Raw genomic sequence first — 15,682 nt, forward strand, 5'->3', positions numbered from 1 at the left:
TTAGCTGCCTTTAGTTGTTATCTACGAGCACACCCATGTCTTTTTCATGTTTTTACGAGGTTTTTTATGCGAATTTTCCAATCAACACGGTTTTTTCCGCGGTACCCGCGTGAAGAGACCAGGGCAATATCTCATCTCCCCCTCATGCATGTTCAGAGCATATGATAGTAATTGTGGCGGAACTTACTGCTTATGAAGGAAATTAGCACCGTACTCTATCTCGATTCTTACGTGGATTTCAGGTGAGCTTGTTTTTTTACGCGAATTTTCGAATCAACGGAGATTTTTGACTGATCGCGATTTTTCCAATAAACGCAGTTTTTTAAACTCGTTTTTTATGAGGTACGTATGCCCCGCGTAAAAAACCTGGCTGTATTCGGTAGTAATCAGTCGTTTTTTTGTTTATAACATACACTGTCTTCGACCAAACAAATGTCGATGAATCATTCCGAATTATTCCGGCTATGACGCATACCGCTTCCGCTGAAAATGTTCGATATCCACTTGCTACTCTCATCGCCTTTCCTGTAAATGTTCTGTCATGCCATACAAATGAAACACAAATTTTACTCGAGAATTTATCAAGCAAATGAAACCAAATTGGGCATATAAAAAAAAGTAAAAAAGTAAAAGATAAATTCAACGGGGTCGATTAAAAGATCAATCATTGAACAGTTCTACGATTGGACTCATGAACTTGCGCTTAGTAAGAAAACGTGAATGTTTGAAGGTATTGATAACAAAAAACAAATGTTGGGCGGGACGAAGTGTTTGCCGGGTCAGCTGATGATGTTATACAAATGCCCTGGATGCGGACTGAATGGAAAGCTCAACAAGAAAAATCCGGGAATCAACGTGTTGAAGTAAAAGCTCATTTTTTCGTCTACCTTCAATATTATTCTGCTTATACCATTCTACGATATCCCGGCTAGAATGGTTGATTTTTGAAACCCGAATTGCGAAAATCTTTCTCTCTCTCTTTCTCTTTCTCTCTCTTTCTTTCTCACTCTTTCTCTCTCTCTCTCTACCTCCTTCTCTCTACCACTCATCTCACTACTCTTTTCCTCCATTCACTCTCACAGTTTTCCTCGGATTAACACGTTGAACGCCGTGTCAATCTATATAAATAAAAATGGATTACTGTCTGTCTGTAGAGACGAATGAACTCTCAGAGTTTAAAGTCTCTCTAATTCAATACCTTCCTTCCTTCCTGTCTGTCTGTAGAGACGAATGAACTCTCAGAGTTTAAAGTCTCTCTAATTCAATACCTTCCCTACCTTCCCTGTCTGTCTGTCCATTCTTTGTGTGGACACCGACTGGACAACATAGTTGCTGGACGAGCTGGACGGCGAGGGATCGAGTGCCTTTCTCAAGGCAAGAGGGCGGAGGTGGTAGCACCGGAGTAGAGTAGTAGAGTAGAGTAGAGTTTTCAAAGGGCCTTTCTCAAGGCTAGAGACGAATGAACTGCAAAAGTTTAAAGTCTCTATAATACAAGACCTTCCTTCCTTCTGTCTGTCTGTCTGATTCTTATGGACTCGGAAATTACTGAACCGATCGACATAAAAATTGGTATTGGTATTGGGTTTTTGGGGCCGGGGATGGTTTTCATGATAGGGAGGAAGTACCATGATGGTACAAGATGAATGCTCTGGAAAATACATTTTTTCTGGCTTTCCCAGTTTTTTGTGACGTTCATGCTAAGAACCAAAATAAAATACCTTTAATGTTTGTTTGTTGCTTAATGTTTATTCCATGTTTAAAGAAAAGACAACACTTATACAGAACAAGTAAATAAATTGGGAAAAAGGTTTTTCAAAGATCGATTCTTTTGTACCGATTTAATCAGAGTGAATCAATTCCTACGCCGTTAGGGAAATCGATCCGTTAAAATCGATTTTTGACGTAGGATTACGTCTTTCGGGAACATATTGGGGTACAAAATGAAAATCGAAAATCGAGCACATCGTGAAAATTGTCCAATTTCAAATGCCTATTACCCAGTCATTTCATGATGGATTGATCAAATTTTTGCGTCAATCGATTTCGGCACTTCATAACAATTTTGACGTAGGACTACTTCTAACCGGAAGATATAGGGGGTGAAATGGAAATCTAGGCACTGAACAAGAAGGAAAAAATGCAAGATTTGGAACGCTTATAACTCGAGCATTTCTCAATAGATCGCAAAGGTTTTTGCATCAATTGATAGAAAATATATCTACGCATCTATCATAACGAATAACATTTCATTTTTCTTGAGATAAATAATTGAATGATTGTGAAATATCAAGCATTGTCCAAATGCACTATGTGCCCATTTTTGATTGGTCCATTTTGTGCTCCTCAAATCGTACCGACCAAAACGGGCAACCAGAGCAGCAGCGAAATAGAATGAAGCACGATTGGAAAGGAAACACATGCGTAATTCTCGAGCCAGCCAGTCAGCTTAAAAATCCCCGCTCCGCTGCCGTAACGATCATTCTTTGTGTGGACACCGACTGGACAACATCGTTGCTGGACGGGCTGGACGGCGAGGGATCGAGTGCCTTTGTCAAGGCAAGAGGGCGGAGGTGGTAGCGCTGGAGTAAAGTAGATTAGAGTTTTCAAAGGGCCTTTCTCAAGGCTAGAGACGAATGAACTGCAAAAGTTTAAAGTCTCTATAATACAATACCTTCCTTCCTTCCAAAAGTTGCCCGGCGTTGATAAGTACAAAGGTTTCAGAAAAAAATCAAAAATCAACTAAAAGATAGTGAGAAAAAATTGAGAAAGTGTGTAAAAAACGCTAAAACACAACGACAAAGGTTCTTTTCAGAACCACCAACATGTTCATAAAGTGTAAACAGTAAACTAATCCATTTTTCAGGTAGATAGGTAGGTATTCACGTAGGAGAAGAAAATAAAACAATATATTTAAAATATATATTTAACAAAAGCTGTCCCCTTTTTATAGTCCTACGTCACTCCGGTTATGTCCCCGACATTACCCACCCGTCTTTTTTATATTGAAGAAAATAATGTATGTCATGAAACTAACTATCGAACAATTGAAAAATCTCAACCCCTTTCCTAACGGAAATACCCTTTTTTGATTGGTCGAAATTGACGACAAATGCGGCGGTTCCCTAAAAGAGACATCAAAACCAAGCAACCTGGGGGAAATCGGCGTTGGAAATACATAAAAGAAGGGGGAGCTTTTGCTCCCACCGAAATGTGTTCCCTAACATCATAACCAAGCTACATGGGGAAATCGGCATTGCAAATACATGAAAGTAGAGAAAATTTTTGTTTCTACCGAAATGTGTTCCCGAACAGAGACATCAAAACCAAGGTGCCTGGGGGAAATCGACACTGCAAATACATGAAAGTAGGGGGAGCTTTTGTTCCCACCGAAAAGTGTTCCCTAACAGAGACATGAAAATCAAGGTGTCCGGGTGAACTCGGCATGGCAAATATATGCAAGTCGGGGGCATTTTTATATTCAAAGTAAGGTGAGTGATACGAGGTGTGTTCCCGCTCGAGAACGGGTCGTTCGGTTTTAACTGTCTGTTTTGTTGTTCATTTTCACCCAAGGAATGTTTATACGGCGAGAAAAATTGGAAAAGTGAAGAAATATAAAAAAATGATTTCTCATGTGCTCTACATATAGTATAATATGTTGTGTTATTGTAAGTCCAATTAAAATTCGCATTGGGTTGAATAAACACTTAGAAAGTAAAAATTATAAAAGAAAATTACCATTTCAAATATGTTTTCTCTATAATAAAGTAACATGTTTTTACTGATGAGAAAAATTGATAATTGTGTACGGTATTGGTAATTATTTTATATTACATTGGCGAGTTTTTTTTCTCTTTATTTCATCCATACATATCACAGGAGGCATCTCGTCTAGGATCACAGAGGGCGGTTTTCATCATATCTCGTTCCACTTCGGCATCTGATACGCACCATCCAACGACTGTTAACCGTCCTTCTATCATCATCACTCGGTAAACACTGGTGGAGTGAACAAACAATACCGAACAACCAAACGAAACGGAGTTTACCTATGTAATTTTTCCAACTTCCTGTGACTTTTTTTTTCTAAAGATCGCTCAATCCTAGGTGCATCACCCTTTGTTTCTGAAACAATTTGACCATTTTTGGAACGGCCCAGTTTGATAGTTTTCCCGAAGTCCCAGATTTCTTGCGTGGGCGATCAAAGTTATTTCTTGTTCTTTTACTTCCATTTCGACAGCGAAGGATGGAAGTCGTTCATAAAGATATCCAAACGCGAAGAATCTGTATACCCACCTAAACACTCATTTTAACACAAAAATCAGTAATATCATAGAATATCCTAAGAATCAGATCAAAATATTCTTGGCGTAGAAGAAGGACAAGTTTCTCATCATTTTCCACAAACAAAAAAATATTGCTTCGTTATGACAGACGTAAAACTAAATCTAGCTACAAATGTATTTACACTTTTATATTTTTCATTTACGCTATCTCCGATATGTTCTCCCCATTGGGAGTGTACGACCGAAAGTTCTGAAAAATGATTTTCCCTTAATTTGTGATACAAACATGAGTTGATATTATGCAGACGTTTTCGAGAAAACGACGAACATTCAGTTAGTCGAAATGAGTTCGGTTTCCATTAATTCCACAACAACTGTACAGCAGTAAACTTAGACAGACGATCGCGAACTAATTACTTTGCACTAAGCGACGTTCTCCTACCTTCCTTCGACAGGCTACAACTGTTCCCATGAGCTTCGGAAGCGTCTAGGCTATTATGCTACGCCGGTGGTAGAATCAGAAAATCATCCAAATCTTCCTGGCTCAACAACCGCAGCGATCGTTCGTTGGTCAGATGAAGAACCGAATAGAAGGCCAGCGATTTGGAGATGTTTTCACTCATCGACTTGGACAGAATGTGGGGCAGCTCCCGATAGACATCGGTGAATTTAGATTTGCAATCCTTGCCCGCGTTACTGCTCGGAACATCCACATCCCCACCGGAAGTTTGAATCTGTTCCGCGATAAGCCTCCAACAGCATGATTTCAGCTGCTTCATGTCAACCACTTTCGCTGTTCTCGCGTAAGCAATTTTTATTTTTGCCACCTGAACAAAAGACAAAAGTTTGCCGCAATTAATTTTTTAACATTTTATGAGCTTTCATTTGCGCCTTACCTTATCCGGAGCACCTTGGAACTCAGTCGGTATGAAGTCAAGGCTGGTGTTGAGGGGAGCTCCGCCTCCGCCGTCATCTCCACCACCGGCATCATCGAACGTGTGATGATCATTGTCACCGCCCCCACCGAAATCGGGGCCGTGCTCAGCTTCGTTATCGGTTTCGTCATTCTGGGGAAAATAAAACAAAGTATATGCTTCCATCGTACAATGTTTCAAATAGTGTCACCCGCTTACCATCACTCGACTGCAATAATTTTGGTCGACCGGATTGTCATAATCGTAATCGTCTACTGGCACATCGGGTTCGGGTGATGCATCGAAATCGCGAACCTTCAACCCCCGGCTGAACTTGTTCGTCTCGAATCTATTCCTCTCCAAATGGAAATCGGTGGGTAATTTCAATTTCTTGGCATCCCATTTTTTGCAGATCATACTCTTTTGGTGGGTTATGTTTTTCACTGGTCGATTTGGATTGTACGGTGGGAAATATTCCTCCCCAACACTGATCATATCATCGAGAGCCTCCAATTCGAAACGTTTTTTCTTTCGCGTTTGTTTCTGTTTGGGTTTGTCTTTACCATCAGCACCTGGATTCACCAGGGAACTACTACGAATCGACAAACTGCGACTGAGCTTCGATCGTCTGAACTTCCAGTGGGATGGGCCGGCCCAATATTGCGAGATGTTATCCAGCGCTCTGTAAGAATACTCCAGATTTGTCGAGGAAGCATCGATGGGTCGCATATCCTCGATGACTACGGTTTTACGCTTCAGCCCTCGACAGTTTTGCAGTGCGATTTGGTCCTCCTCGTTGAACTCGTCGTCATTGTCGGTTCCACCCATTGCATCTACAGAAGCATAATCGATAATGTAGGCATCCCCAACAGGGATTGGTTCCACCTCAGCATCGATATCGAATTGCACATCCAAAGCGGATCGATTCAGCGGTTGTGGCTCATCGGCCGCTTCACGCGCTTGTGTATCCTGCGTGTCCTTCAATTTTTCGCCGTCGTCATTCTCGTCCTCCGCTGGAGCATCCGTTATCACGTACCCCGCGAGCATCTGATGTAATTTGTTAGCCTTCGATACGCTGTACATCACAACCGAATTCATATCGAAGTTATCGTAACATTCGCTAGCCTCCAAATCTAACTCTGGCGCGTCGGAATCATCCCAGAACTTGTAATCCATCCGAAGTCGCATCTCAGCGTTTTCGGTTGGAACAATGTTTTGCATCAGCCGACTCGTGCTGTTCACATCGCCCACGACGGAGTTCAGCTTGGCGAAGAAAGGATCCGTGAATGGATTCGTGTCCAGCGGTGCATTTATTGATTCCTTGTTCTTAGTGATGGTGCTCACATGCTTCCGGGCACGCTTCCTCTTCGTCTTTGGTTCCTGTGTTTGTCCCCCGGGTGCGACCGACCGATTGGGATCGTTTTCCTTGTTGGCTGCTTCGTCTCCGCCGCCGTCGTCATCTACGTCCTCGTCGCGATTGTTGTCCATCGTGCGAGCAGCTGTAACAAACAACAGAAGAGGCGATATTTTAGCGTGGTTTGGAAACGTCCTAGTTGCTGCCACTCACATTGCCGGGTTAGTTCCGAGCACATGCGCATCACGTCCGTGTGAACCGAGTCCACCCGAAGGCCGTACACCTTCGTGGATGCCTCCAGCGTCGAACCAGCAACCTGAAAGTTCTGCAGCGAGCTCGAGTGGCGCGACATTAGCTTCGAGAACGTGTCGATGATCGTCACCGACCAGGCGTTGTCTTTACTCAATTTCTGGAGGAGGAGAGAAGAAAAAAAGGGGTGATTGAGCGTTGGTCTTTTCGATTTGACATAATTTTTCGTAAGAGAAACTTTACTTATATCTGGTTGCTTTGGCGGTTAATGTAGTCCATGTCAAACCGTGTAATTGGTGTGTTTATTTATTACTATACCCGGTCTGGCTACATCTGACTTTTAGCTCGCTACGAAACACGTTTCGCACAGTAGAATAGTTTTGAAAAGTGTGTGAACATTTCGATTGTTTGTCTAGAACAGAAATTCTCAAAGCGGTCGATGTTGGTTTCCCAGGGGTCGATATAAACGAAAACTAACACAAGTTCTTAAAACTTTCAAGATACTGTATAAGTTGTGTTACGTGAACAGAATTTTATAAGACTGACTAGTATTTGTGTAGAAAGTATTATTATTGTAATTTGTTATAATAATGGTACATGAAATTGGGGTTTTCAAAAAAAAATTGATGTCAAATGTCTTCGAATTGCATGAAACGTCGAAATGTTTTGTTTTTGAGATATATATGTTTTTTCAGATATAATTCGTATAGGCTACCATTTCCAATAGAAACAATATCTGTCACAATCAGTCTACATAAATTTTGCGCTTACTCTGCCCTTCCTCTAAACACCCACTTTTCGTTTGAGAAATTGTTGAGAGAATATGGTTTGGCGGTGAGTGTTGAGCGGAAATGAATTGGCTTTCTCAAGATTCATCTTGTACCCCTAATGAGTTTCCGAAAGCCGTAATTATACGTTGATCGCACTTGATTGAAGACATTACAAAAAGAATGCATTTGATCACAGTATTTGATAAACTATTCCGTTCCAAAGGAATTTCGAATTCTGAGAGGAACTATTTTATATTTCACTAACTGACCCGACAAACTTCGTCCTGCTTAAAATTTATTTTTCGTTATCACATTCACGTTTTCTTATTAAACTCACGTTCATGGGTCCAATCGCAGAACTGTTCATTGATTGATTTTCTAATCTAATCTAATCTAATCTACCCTTTAAAATTACCTTTTACTATAAAATTCCTAGTACTTCTACCAAAGCTCGTCATTATAATATCAGATTATTTTCAGATACAATTCTCGTTCAAGATTTTTCAACTTGCAAATAACTTGTTTCTCCGTTACATGGAATGAATGTTTGAAACAGAATATATGATAGAATAAAGACAGTCCTGAATTGGAAAATTCCTTTCTCGCGTTTCGTTCTAATCAACACATTTGACGATCCATTTTTATTTATATAGATAGATAGAAAAATATATAAGAGTGTGTTTTATCACATCAAAATTCATTTCCACTTTCGAACAAAGATCAATTTCGTTAGCACAAACATCGAATTGACTAACAACGCTTGTCAATATGTAATTGTAGAACATATGCGAATTGAATTTTTCGAATTTTCCCATTTTCCTTCAGAGTTTCCCGAAAATGTTCAATTGTCATGTTTGGTTGAGGAAGAGAGAATTTGGTTGATTATTTCTCGAGTTATGCAGAAATTTGTGTTTAATGTACCTTAGAGTGCCCTTAGAGTGGGATGGGAGTGGAGACCTTGCGGCTTTGCTGGTTTGAAAAGCATAAGAATACTACGATGAAATTATAAGATCGACGTTTCCATGTCCAGAGTTCCCAAGAAAAGGAAACGCGAAAACAGCCTATCATAAGCATCTCTAAGCCCAGTTTTGGTGATGCTCGGGACGTAAAACAGCACTATTACGATGGTCTTTCTACGAGATTTGAGTGGTGGCCACAGTAGGATTGGGCGATCTTTATAAAAATATCGATCTTATCGAATCGATTCTCCAAACGGCGTAGAAATCACTGATTAAATCGGTACCACTGAATCGATCTTTGCCGAATCGATTTTTGAAAAATCAAAAACTTTCTGTCGATTTATCTACTTATTCCATATGAATGCTGTCGTTTCTTTGAACAGGGAATACAAATTTCATATTTCTATTCAAATATCAAAAACATTTTGTTTTGTTTCTCAGCATGAAGGCCACAGCCACAAGGCATTCATCTTGTGCCGTCAAGAAGTCGTTTTATTTGATAAAATAATTGAAAGAGTATTATTAGAAATTCAACAACCGCCCAGAACTCAGCTGACAATGATTCCATAAAAGCCAATCACGCCATACATCTGTCATTTAGTCGAAACCGATTCTTGATTTTGATGCCATATCTAGAAAACAACCTTCGCCTATAATTGACGTCAGCATAAGGTTCAGGATACTATGCGCAACCGCTTACAGTTCATTCTCTCAATAGCTGCTGTTAGTTCTGTCTCTGTCAGCACTTGTACAGAAGTAAATCTTAGAAGAAGCAATCCAAATGTTGACATTATGTTTAAAAATGTTAGGTGACCTTTGGTGAGATAAAAAATCGATGTATACTGAAAAACAAATCTACAAAAAGATCGAAAGTAAAAAAAATCGATTTTCTCGATTTTCTCGAGTACAAAAGATCTATTCAAAAAATTGGAAATCGGAATGGAAAAGATTGATCTTCTAACAATCGATCCGAGATCGCCCAATCCTAGGCCACAGCCCTTGCCAGCCACACAGTAGGACTGCGAATGCCCATTACTCATCCCACCACACCCTAGACGGTTTCCACGAACCAATGGTAGATAGAAAAACGATATTTGATATAGAACGGGAATCAACCCCGAACCTCCCTTTTTGGTAAACATCACGCTAATCACTAGGTCGTGGGGTCACATTGTTGGAGTTGAAGTGTATGAATTTTCCTTAAATCTCACGTTTATTGGACCTTCTACAAAAATCCTTCGACAACCTGCTGGGTGGCTTTACACGGCTGACAGGGCTTATAGTGATCGATGAAAAGATGGATGGCGAAATGTTCTTCAACTCCTCCGTGGCCTAAGCGATCGACTGCTTCTTCGTTTTGGCTACGAAATTATTGGAGTAAATGCTCCGTTGAAGGTTAGTCAAAAAATATTCTATCGGTCACAGCTGGTGAAGCATAGGGAGTGTTGGTGGTTTTCGGTACAACTTTTATGGTCAGTCGGTTATGCCAGGTTCGTCCAAAAATCCACATCCTTCTCTGCGTGATACTTCTTGATGAATGTGGCAACTTCCGGCAGACACTCCATTCTGTATATCTCCCCATTCATCACAAGCCGCGACAGAAAGAACAGCGGCTTGGACATTCCCTTCTCGCTCACTATCAGTCACAGAGGGCTCTTCTTCGGGAACATAGTGTGGGAGATATCATTGACATATTCCTTGGTGGGGGGTGTAAAATACCTGGTCCCCTGCCAGTCGTGGTCGTCCAGCGTCAAGTAAGTCTCGTCATCCATTATGACGTCGCGCTTCGCTGGAAAGATGTTGTTCATCACCTTCAGTCACTCCTTCTGGGCGATTGCATTTTATGGTCACAGTGCGTAGATCAGATCGAGCGTAGTTGCTTGAATTGATCATAGACTCGACGATCGTATCCAGGACTGCCAATTTCTTGTCGAACACCAGCGGTAAGGGGGAGACCCACCTGACTGTCCTTAGTAACACGATCCTGCAGTGGGAAACGCATTCCAACTTCCCCTCGGTGGCAAAACTATCCTGGTTTGGTACGAACGACTGATGGTTCCCAACTGTTCTTGTCGAGAACGGAATCAGGAACAACTTCTGCTAGAACACCATCATCAAGGCCATCATTGCAGAAAAATACCGTCTCCACGAGATCATATATTCGGACGGCTCAAAAAGACCATCACGAATTGGATTCGGGGTAAGCGATGGTAATAATAGTTTTATTTCCACAGTGGCGTCTCGTCCACCTGTTCAAACTATTCATACGACAGGTAGACAACCTCAGTATTTTTTAAATTATTTCACATGAGGAATTATCGAAGATAATTTATTTGTAATTTCCATATTATCCCGAATAACCCTATTCCTGTTTTCATCTGTCCTTTCATCTGAACCCGACCCGACTTCAAGTGCGACAACGCCAACGCAGTCAGCTATGTATGAAGCGATCACTACTTCTAATGTGCTGCCTTACATAAAAGGATATTGGAGGTTCAAAGTTTTCGGCTGAATGAAGCCGATGAAATTGATAGAAAACACAAAAACCATTGATGATTGAACAGGTAGCCCACTTGGTCACGCGTCGCCTCTGGATTCCCAGCAAGAAAGTAGTAGACATATGCCAGGTTTTCTCGGCCGAGGTGGCCCGCATCTTCGAGGCAACCACAATTTCATCTTCCAATCCATTGTTGGTCGTCTCCGATTCGGCGAGCGCCATTCATGTTATCGGTGCGGCAAGGTTCAAACATCCATGGGTACAGGTCATCAGGAAGCACCTATTGCCCGGACATAACTGCATCGCAGGGAATGAAGCACCGATTTGCCGGAATCGGACAAACCGGGAGGTGCCGCTTGAGGACGTGAAGTTGTGGATCATCAACTCTTTCCGCGCGTTTTGAACCGAAAGGTGATTCGCAGAGAGAGGGCAGTTCCTCAGAAAAGTCAGAAAAGGCTCGATTGTCAGGTTTGACGACGTAAAAAGAATGTCCATACTGATCGGTCTCACATCCAATAGAACATCTTTCCATCTACTCTGCGGTCATTGTCAAAATATGATGATCTGCGAGATCTTAGAATCAGCGAGAGTGTACGAGACATCTTGAGCGACGATTCCGCGAGAGTATCAGCACTTTTCTGCTACTTAAAAGATGCCGAATTATTTTTCAAGATCTAGCGTCTGAACGATGGATCAGCCAAGAAGATCCTTGTTCCTTCCGCTCCACGATGAAGCGGAATAAGAACACTTAGGCAGCTTTAACGGCACGCCTCCCTTCATTGGCCTGGAGCCATGGTCCGAGGACATCCTTGTCATCTGCTCCAGCAAGCAAACAGCAAGATTTCTGTTAAGATATATTTTGTAAATGGATTTATGTGTTTAATTTTTGTTCCATTTGTAGTCCAATTTTTATGTAGTAATTTTATGTGCAATTATTTGTTCTCAACGAAACCTTGCGACAATATCATTGATAAAAAGGCGAACCAGCCCAGGGAGCTGGAAACCTCTCAAGAATTTTAAAAAATCGTTCCGTGCCGTGTCTACGAAAAGATGTTTGGGTAGGAGGCTGTCCGAAGTCTATTCTCACGTAAGTTTCATCGTCAATTATTAGGCTTCCTTGGTACCTCGTCCGAACCTAATCAAACAACTCCCGAGCCCAAGTTTTAGTCAGTTGACTCTGCTTCAACGTCCTCCTTGGTTTTCTGTTTGTTCGATATGAACAAAATCTTGCTCGCAGACAAATTCTTCAACGGGTACTACCTGAGACGAGACATGACTATAGAGGGCCGATTCCGGACCACTTTTTCTGTCAAACTCGGACCACTTCAACTCGACTCCTGATTGGTTGATGAGGAAAACATTTGACAAAGATAAATATACTGAAATGGGATTTCCACCATTTTCACAGTGTTGCCAAATATATTAAAAATTGACTAATAGTTGCATTCATATTTCAATTTAGCGAAAATTTCTATTATGGATTCTTTGTATATTTTCGTTTCTGTTACCGAAGTTCCCGAAGAGAGGGAAACATTGTACAGTACTGTTAGTTTTTGAACGATGTCGGAGTTGGATTATAAGGCCTTATTTCCGTATACACTTCACGGTGAAAACGAAATGAAGTGTATCCGCGATGACAACTATACAATGTTGACACCTGGAAACAGAATTAGTTTTTAACAAGGCTTACTACTCTCACCACATCAGATTAGCCGGCCCGAAGGCAGTTTTAAATTTGTCAAAATCTGAATGAAAATTTTTACTTGGCGTTGTTTATTTACTTGAAGCACGTCTTTCTTACCATAACTTAACCCATTTTCTATACACTTTCCGATATTCTCATTAAAATTTATTATAATATAAAATTATCTTCAGATACCATTTCTGTATCTGAAGAAAACAGAAAACAAAGTTTTCCATTCACATTGAACATTAATTCGATACGGAGAAGTTAATTTTCATTCAATTCATGTATTTCAACATATCATGCTCCTGTTATCAAATCTACGTTTTCTATTTCTTTTTGCTTTCTCTGCATTTAAATTTGTTTTGGATACCAAAATAACAGGAAAATACTAACTGTTTAAATTTGACACCCCATTTTATAATTAATATGAAAAATTGTACAGCTCAAATAATACATGATACGAAGAACACATGTTTCTCTTATGGGAAAATAATCTTCCGAAATTTTATAACATTTGGCAACCTTCACATCTCGCGTGGCTCGGCTCCCTGTTATCTAGCACTTGGTTGACGAAAATGCAGAAAGAAGAGTAAGGGTGGGTTTAGACCAGTGATATATTCATGTGAAGAAATATGATGAGATTTATAGAAATCGCATCAACCGTTTACACTAGCGTGAACTTCTATAATGAATATATTCATATTTTCGGTGAGTTTATTCACCTAAAGTAGAACTGCATCCAACTTTAGTGATTTCTCACCAGTGAGAAATTCACAAGCGTTTACATATGCTGAATTTATTCAAGTTATATATACCTCGAATAAGTGTATCATATTTATTCTCACCCGTTTACACCTATATTCACGTGAATAAATCCATCTATAGCTATAGATCTCCCTAATGTAAACCCGCCATAAGAAGCCAGTTGTCACGTCTTGTCTTAGGGTACTACGAGCGGCGTTGTATTTCATTGCGCCTTCATTATACAGTCCAGGCTTTGCTCCGAAGCTTTTCAGCACCTAACAATTCAACTGACGATAGTAAGTTCTATTATGGCGCATCGTTTTGACCGCTCGGGATACGCTGTTCCGCAAGCGGAAACGACCGAGCACATCAGACACGGTAGTTTTGGAAATATGCAATTGTCTTGCGATTGTCGCCCCTGAGCACGTTGAGAGTGTACAGAGGTGGAACCTTCGACAAATTCTTCTCCTTCTTCTTTGTTTTTAAGAGGTTTCATACTTTGCAGTTCATTCGCCTCTCTTTTACCAACAGGACTACTTTGTAAACAAACCGCTGTGAAAATAAATAATCTTGTATCTGAATACCACTGAACGTGCCGCTGCAAGAAAGAAACTGCAAGCCACTGCACAATATATAACGTGTAAGGATTCTTGGTAATCAATGCTTTACCCTGGAATGTGAATAATAATCCTGTTTAGCTATAAGTCGAAGTATAATAGAAAGGGGCGAAATTTGTCGTGAACAGAATTTGACGAAACGTTTCCAACTGACTATAGAAAAATATCTAAAATCAAAGCATTGTTGACAGCCGCCAGAAGACTACCGATCAGATGCATTTTTGGATTAGATAATATCGATTCTGAATTGTTTTACATAGCTGCACTCAACCGAAGAAAGATTTCGATTCTTCTCTGACTAGCATAGCTTTCAATTCTGATTTCCAATAGGACTGCAGAGTTATTTTTTCAAAATGTTTACAGTAATTATCTTGATGGTTACCAACAGAAGCTCTTGTCGAATTCAAATAATAAACAGTCTCGTCATGTCAACAAAGGTTCAAATGTGAATCGACGATCGATTGTTACTTACATTATCTGAGTATAACTGGAGGCACATCTTAATGTTATCATTGTCCTCAACGGTCGCTCCGACGGACACCGTGCTGTCATCCAAGGAGGCAGCCGATCTCCGAATTCTTCTCTCCGCCTCATCATCATTCACCACCTAGGATGGGGGATTAGCGCAAACCAACCGAAAAGAGGGAAAGATGGAAATAAACCAATTAGAATTCAATATCGAAAGAATCCAAGCGATCGCTCGCTCGTCCACAAACTTTAAAAAACCTGACTCAAATCAAGCGTATCACTATTTCAAATAAACTCACTTCCTGAGCCACAGCCCTCGGCGTTCGGAACAGCCGCGAAGCGTCTGATTTTCGTAGAGGCGATTCCACCACAGCCACTGGCGTCATATTTTTGTGATCACGGTCAACACAAGCCACTTTCAATTTTGGAGCCTCGCGCAATCCGCTCAGCTCAGAAGCTAATTTCAGCAACAAAACAACTTCACTTTAATTGTAAAACTCTTTAGCGGCACCCCCGAGATGAGCGGAATATAGTTTCCCGGAATTTTTTCTCCAAACGAAAACAAATAACACAATTTTAATCGCACGGACGACGCTTGTTTCGCCGTCATTACGCTTTCACGCTGTTTATGTGGGGAAAACAAACGACGGTTGTGTCCGTACGGGCAGCCATTGAACTGAAATCGGACAACTGACAGCTGGATAACAAGCGACTAGCGAGGGGATTGGGCGCTTGAAAATGGGCCCGAGCCACACCCTCGAAATTTGAAATGCGCGTGCTGCGCGCGTTGCCTACGTGAGGGGGTTTTGTGCTACCGTAGTGTGGCGGCTATTCGAAAAGGAACTAACGTTGATGAAAATTTTATCTTGTTTTTGCTTACAGTATAAATATATGTTTACTCATGTATTAATCCTCTCAGAAAGCGCAGCTCGTATAAATACTAACAAAATAATCATATATTACTTCTTCCACAGCTTGAACGAACTTTATTAACTAGTTAACTGTTCGAGCGATTGTTGCGACTCGTTCCACGAAAAGGAAATCAAGTGAAACTCAATACAAAAAGCTGTTGAAGTAAGGCGGTCAAAAAAGTACCCTGGACAACCAGATTCCAGCCCTTTTTAGAAATGATTCTAATTA

General features: G+C 40.8%; 1 protein-coding gene across 1 annotated transcript; it reads right to left on the reverse strand.

Annotated features, from left to right (window-relative positions):
• Positions 1-4,418: 4,418 nt before the first annotated feature.
• LOC129767509 (condensin complex subunit 2) lies at positions 4,419-15,208 on the reverse strand. Its single transcript, XM_055768489.1, has 6 exons — positions 14,842-15,208; positions 14,547-14,681; positions 6,765-6,960; positions 5,417-6,696; positions 5,180-5,350; positions 4,419-5,110 (listed from the first exon to the last, which is right to left on the reverse strand). The coding sequence occupies exons 1-6, from the start codon at positions 14,926-14,928 to the stop codon at positions 4,784-4,786; spliced, it is 2,196 nt and encodes a 731-aa protein (XP_055624464.1). The 5' UTR covers positions 14,929-15,208; the 3' UTR covers positions 4,419-4,783.
• Between the last annotated feature and the right edge of the window lie 474 nt (positions 15,209-15,682).

Source organism: Toxorhynchites rutilus, chromosome 2, assembly GCF_029784135.1.
Source record: "Toxorhynchites rutilus septentrionalis strain SRP chromosome 2, ASM2978413v1, whole genome shotgun sequence".
Taxonomy (NCBI): Eukaryota; Metazoa; Arthropoda; class Insecta; order Diptera; family Culicidae; genus Toxorhynchites; species Toxorhynchites rutilus.

Excerpts from the sequence above, each read along its gene's own strand:
- LOC129767509 (XM_055768489.1), bottom strand. The coding sequence starts at position 14,928 with ATGACGCCAGTGGCTGTGGTGGAATCGCCTCTACGAAAATCAGACGCT. Across the intron at positions 14,682-14,841 it reads CGAGGGCTGTGGCTCAGGAA|GTGGTGAATGATGATGAGGC; the intron begins GTGAGTTTATTT and ends CCCCCATCCTAG. Across the intron at positions 5,111-5,179 it reads TCCAAGGTGCTCCGGATAAG|GTGGCAAAAATAAAAATTGC; the intron begins GTAAGGCGCAAA and ends TCTTTTGTTCAG.